The sequence below is a fragment of the Aplysia californica genome, unplaced genomic scaffold, assembly GCF_000002075.1.
Source record: "Aplysia californica isolate F4 #8 unplaced genomic scaffold, AplCal3.0 scaffold00497, whole genome shotgun sequence".
NCBI classification, from domain to species: domain Eukaryota; kingdom Metazoa; phylum Mollusca; class Gastropoda; order Aplysiida; family Aplysiidae; genus Aplysia; species Aplysia californica.
The window spans coordinates 274528-281012 of record NW_004797767.1 but is presented as its reverse complement, the minus strand read 5'-3'; the positions used below and the strand labels follow the sequence as shown (position 1 = coordinate 281012).

The 6485-nt window shown below is 41.4% G+C and overlaps 1 protein-coding gene across 1 annotated transcript; it reads left to right on the top strand.

Annotated features, from left to right (window-relative positions):
• Nucleotides 1-980: 980 nt before the first annotated feature.
• Nucleotides 981-5432, top strand: LOC101855045 (oxalate:formate antiporter; the record flags this gene model as incomplete). Its single annotated transcript, XM_005105871.3, is given in 3 exon segments — nucleotides 981-1189; nucleotides 2991-3090; nucleotides 5133-5432. Coding segments are annotated over 3 exon segments (365 nt in total), but the record flags the coding sequence as incomplete, so codon positions are not given.
• Between the last annotated feature and the right edge of the window lie 1053 nt (nucleotides 5433-6485).

Genomic DNA, 6485 nt, shown 5'->3' with positions numbered 1-6485 from the left:
GTTACATCTACCACTACTTGACCATAGGTGGTTACATACATCTACCACTACTTGACCATAGGTGGTTACATGCATCTACCACTACTTGACCATTGAAACACAGTGCGATGTTAACCATCACTTGTTTCAATTTTCCAACATAAAATGTTTAGATCTGATGACAACATAAGAAAACGTAAATGGATTTGTCCCATCCATAGTTATTGTTCTCGCCGTCTTACATCGCACGACAATACGCTTGGAATGGATCCACAGGAACCATGCACGTTCCTCCACACCTAGTAGTTCTCGTTTTCTGATTGGTTCTTTCGAACATAACAAATGATGACACATCGCGAGGCGTGGCGGGATTTCCGTTTTCTGCAAAATTACGTCCAGTCACAGCCTGGGAATCAGTCAGGGCAGAGAGTAAACATGGACGATATTATGCTCGTTCCAGGGCCCCAAAATGGCCGGGGGAATCGAAGTCACGGGGACTCCAACTCCAAGTGGCCTTGAGAATAGACTACACGAGTTGTGCTGGAAAATGACAATCTAGAAGGCTGACAAAGAAATCACAGCCACAGATATCATTGTTCCTGATACAGCAGCACAAATACTGTAGTTGTAGCAGTGAAAGTGGAGAAGGACGAGTCTCTCCGCAACTATTTCATTGTTGAACTTGACCACAGAAAAACTACAAACTCGACGCGTCACGATTTGCTTTCAAAATTACATGTACATCGACTTCAGAACTAAAAATATTTGTAAGATTTCTTTTGATAGCCGACTGCTATTTCTATTCTCCCATAGCTGAAACATCATATAAAGCACAACATATAGAATTATCAAAGCTGTAGCACCTTTTTTTTTATTGGAATTGGAAAGAATTTTGTAAGGTATATATATTATATATATATGAAGAAATCCCCACCTATTGGCAAAGGCTCGTATATTATTCGTCTACAATATTATAGTCCCTTCATCTCCCTCCCTACAGGTTTCCATGTTGCTGATGACGGCCGCCTTCACCTGCCTGATGCTCACCTTCAACCTCACCTCGCTCGGCGACAAGGCCTATTTCTTCGCCTACGTCTGTCTGCTGTTTGGCTGTTTTTCCGGGACGTTTTCCCTCTTCCCCACCGCCTCGGCCAAGTGCTTTGGTCCCAAATATCTCGGGATTAACTACGGGCTTCTCTTCTCATCGCTGGTACGTGTGTATTTTTTTTGTCTACACTTAACTAGTGGTGGGCATATGGAATTGAAATATCGATGTATCGATATTTTTACACATTTTGATATCGTATCGAAGCAGTGAGAAAAATATCGATATTTTGATATGGCCACCTCTCAGCAACGTATTTCTAGGACTCAGCAGATGGACTCAGCAGATGGACTCAGCAGATTTTATGTTTTCCCTCACAATAAAACACACACACACACACAAAATGAATTAAAAGAAAAATGGAAGAAAAAAATTCTTTATATATATATATATATATATATATATAAGACAGCCGTGTTTCGGGCGTTGAAATATTGATCAGACTCGATAATTATCGATATATCGATGTATTTGATGGCGAATTCCAATTTGTCGATAATAATTTTGTTAAAAATATGGATATGGCATGGACTTTGATATTGCTGATATGGCCCATCACTACACTGAACTCTTCCAGCCCCACGCGTGCATATTTTCAGCAGTGTTTGTACCTCCCACAGTCCCAAGTGCATATATTTTCCGTTTCGTGGGGTACCGAATGTGTGCCTTTTTCAAAATGGCAGCAGACCTAATTAAACTTTAATTTTCATAAAATTCGTCCATTTCCTTTAAAAATTAAACACCGTCATGTATTAGTTACTATTTTAACCTCATTACTTTACTTTTCCGATCCAGCGGCCATTTGGGTTCTAGCCCTGATACGGTCTGTCGATATGGCAAAGAATTTACAGGTTTTTATCAGCTGTGTATTGTCGCTGTATAGAGTATTTCCGATGTCTGGGGAGGCAGGTAGGTAGGTGCTACGCAGGTCACAAAGTGTTGGGCAGTTAAAGAGGTGGTGTGGTGCTGTTTCATCCTGGCAGTCACACAGCGGGCAGTCGAGTGGGGCATCCTTGCGAAACCTCATTACAAAATACTACATCACTTTTTAGAATGAATGCCTCTTTTTCTGAAATGCTGCTGTATTGGCTGGGACTTGGATTAGGGATAACACCAAAATGGCTGGGGCTGGAAGGGTTAATAATTGCATTTGTATCACGACGCAGTGGAATCAGGCGCTCAGTTATAATCAATGTATGGTTTTGATGGTTCTTACAGGTATGTAATTAATGTACATATGTGATGGTTCTTACAGGTATGTAATCAATGTATGGTTGTGATGGTTGTATGGTTGTGATGGTTCTTACAGGTATGTAATCAATGTACATATGTGATGGTTCTAACAGGTATGTAATTAATGTACATATGTGATGGTTCTTACAGGTATGTAATTAATGTACATATGTGATGGTTCTTACAGGTATGTAATTAATGTACATATGTGATGGTTCTTACAGGTATGTAATTAATGTACATATGTGATGGTTCTTCTTTATGTGGGGGAACTGGTTTTTCTTGTTACTTGGAAATATTTTGGACATCTCATGAGATTACCAACACACCACCCAGCACAATGTGCCTACATACAAAATTCAATGGCAACACGGCGAGAGGGCGACCGAGAAAGACCTGGATAGATGGAGTCAGGGAAACACTAACCACCCACGGCATCCCTCTGACCCAAGCTCTCCGGCTGACGACACAGAGACGTCTCTTTCTTCCCGCGACACCCAAAAGGGTATAAGCGACGGATAAAAGTAAAGTCAAGTGAAATATGTTATCTTGTGTGAATCGCTCAGGGATCACGTGATTGATGTCAAGTGCTCAGAGCTTATACTTGTGTGGGATAGGGGGCGCTATATGAATGCAATCTGTTCTTAATCTTTATTATTATTTTTCTTTTCAGTTCGTCACCTCCCTTCTCTGCACTTTTCTGTCGCAGACGTTGAAGTCTTTGATTGGATGGGAGGGTCTCTTCTTTCTTATCGCAGGGTTTTCCTTCATCAGTAAGTGGCTCCTCTTCTCTTGTACTTCTCTTGAATAATTATAGAATTTGTGTTTTATTTTTCTTTTTCTTGTTGGGACGTCTCAGCTCCTTTTTTTTCTCTCTTTTAATTGGACTTTTAAAAAATGTTTTATTAACTTGCACACAGCCACACCTCGTTATACCACCACCTTTTGGACAAGCACGGAGTTGGTGGAAGAGCGGGGCTGGTGGTTCAATGGGTTCCCTCTGTTGTATAGCACAGACTGCCCAACGTCAAGGAACATGAGTCTGTAGTGTGATCTATGTAGGAAAAGTTTCTTCTTCTTGGTGATATACATGCACATGTGTTCAGAGCCGAGCGTCTTCTCTATCTCTATCTCTTTGTTTCAGAAAGGTTTTACGGCGCTCACAACTGCATACGGTCATATGAGCGCCAAGGGGTGGGTGTCAACAGAGAAGTCTTTACAGGGAATCAGACTTACTCTGCTCACCTCTCTAGCTTCAACAGCACAAAGTCTGCTTCGACTATCAAGGCACCCCGGAAATAGAGGGTCACAAGAGAAGTAGAGAAAAAAATGATGATAGTAAGGATTAGGAAAGAGAAAGCAGCAATTCCCTGTTGCAGTTCAGGCACAGTTTTGAACATGACATTGATGAATGAGCCCATTTACAATTCTACTGTACCTAAGAACATGAATCTCTCCCCGTTAGGAATGGCCTAAAGACACTTCAGTCAGTAGCACCGCCCCTGGGGGTACCTCGACGTTTTCGTCAAGTCACCAACCAGAGAGTGCCGTGCAGCGTGTGCAGCGTGTACCTCGGGCGGTCAAGTGGGTGGCAGTACCGTGGGGTGAATTTACCTTAGTTTAACCCTCTCTGTACCCCCGGGTTTGTATTCTTCACATTTTAGAATACTTCTAGTGCCAAGATCTCTTTGAAACTTTCAGTATTTCTCAAAAAATCATTTTGACAGACTTCTAAGCAAAGCGTACGGATCGGATTAACGAGTAAATTTCCTCTTTGGAAAGTGGTGGCACAGAGTTCCCCACGTCGTATGGATACGAAAGTAAAACACAACGTACGGACAGGGTTAAAAGACAAGGAGATTTTTCTCTATAACCGAGCAAAAATACACACTTATGAAACCAAACTTTTCCTATAGGTAGGGAAATGCCCACTTTTGGTGTTGGTCTAGATTTGTGGAAACCCCCGAAATCTGGGTTAGCCCGTTTGTTCTTAATTGTAAATGAGCTGATTCATCAACGTCATGCTCATAACTGTGCCTGAACTTCAACAGGGAACTGCTGCTTTTTCTTTCCTAATCCTTACTCTCGTCATTTTCTCCTCTACTTCTTTTGTATGTTTGTCACTCTCTTGTGACCCTCTATTTCTGGGGTGTCCTGATAGTCGAAGCAGACCTTGTGCTGTTGAAGCTAGAGAGGTGAGCAGAGTGAGTCTGATTCCCTGTAAGGACTTCTCTGTTGACATCCACCCCTTGGTGCTCGTATGACCTTATGCAGTTGCGAGCGCTGTAAAACCTCAACTAAAACAAACAATAAAAAGTCCGACTTCTCTTCTTTCCCGTGGTTGTGTCTGTGTTCTGTTCTATGAAATTCCATTTTTTAGATTTTTCTGGGGAGGATTTTTTTCTGATGGTTGATGCGTTGATCTACTTATCTCTACTTCTGCAGCATATGTCGAGTCTTGGGGTTTTTGTGTTGTTGTTTGGTAGGAGGGTGTCACTGGTAGGTCCTACTTCTTTTCTTTCCCTCTGTTGTTTCTGTCTGTGTGGGTGGTTGGAGGGTGTCACTGGTAGGTCCTACTTCTTTTCTTTCCCTCTGTTGTTTCTGTCTGTGTGGGTGGTAGGAGGGTGTCACTGGTAGGTCCTACTTTTTTTTTTTCCCTCTGTTGTTTCTGTCTGTCCGTCTAGTCTTACTAACGTTACTTTTTCCCAGCGCTAAATGACCAACAATTTGTCGATGCGCTTCTCTTTACTCGAACAAACAAACAAACAAACAAACAAACAAATGGTATGTAAAAACCCTCCGTGTCTTCTCCCAGGCTTCGTCCTCGCCATGTGTTTCAAGGCCAAGGACAGGAACGGCAAAGAGATCTGATCGAGAGGGATTTCCTCAACTCACAGCAATCGTTACCTCGGTGTCGGCCATGTTGTTTTAAGGTGTTCATCTAAGTGTTGTGAGACGCTGCCCAACGTATAGTGACCGTCCAGCCAGGGTAGTGTTGTATGTAGTCACCGGGAGTCAGAATCAAAATATGTATGTGTCACGGCACGCTGGAATCAGGCTCTCGTATATGTATGTGTCACGGCACGCTGGAATCAGGCTCTCGTATATGTATGTGTCACGGCACGCTGGAATCAGGCTCTCGTCAAAAGAATCAAAGTCAAGAAACTGGCGTTTTCCCGCAGGTTTGGGGAATTTTGATCGAATTTATGTTTTTTTGGCTCAACACCTTTCAGGCCCGTTAAAGAACTCATTTCTGGGTGGATTTGTCTGAAAAACGTTGATTATGTCATTTTCTGTTGCCACCGACTCTTAAGCTAAGGAAATAACTAATCTTTGGCGGACATTTTCTCACTAATTTTACCTCTGAAAACAAGTAACCCCACCTCCTTCATTCACAAATATATCGACTTGTATTCAAGATAAATGGATATTTTTTCATCAAAATAAAGACAAGCGAACAAGCTAAAAGTTAGTAAAAGATGATACCAATAACTCTACATGTCCAAAAATTGAGGAGAGCCTGATTCCACCACGCTTCCTCACAAATGTTGTTGGTTAACTCACTGAGGATGCGCCATTTTGGAGGAATTTTGAAAAGAGACATAACTTTTTTATTCATGTAGATGGTTCAGTTCTTTTGTAATTGTCGAAAGCTTTAAATGAGGCAGGCAAGAAACAAAACAAAACAAACAAACAAACAAACAAACAAACAAACAAACAAACACGAATACAATGAAATATGTACAATTCATGTCTGTGATTTGTGTATGATGGTCCAGAATGTGCACAACATTGCCTTTGATGTGCTGATGGTCGGCCAGATATGTATCACGGCGCGGTGGAATCAGGTGCTCGTCAATTTTGGGGCATGTGGAGTTTTTGATATCATCTCAATACATATTCATTTGCCTTGATTTGAAAGAAAAAAATATCCATCAATCTCAAATAGAAGTCTAGATATTTATGATCGAAGGAGGTTGGGTCATCATGTTTCAGTGATAAAATAGTCGAGAAGATAGCCTCCAAATTTGGTACAGTGGAGTCCACTTATAACGAGTCCGGAATAAATGAAAAGTCTGTTACAAAGACACTATTCTGAAACCCCGTTTTTTTCTCTTCTTTACCTTTGTAAATAAAATACTGCTATAGCGCTATCAGACAAACATGA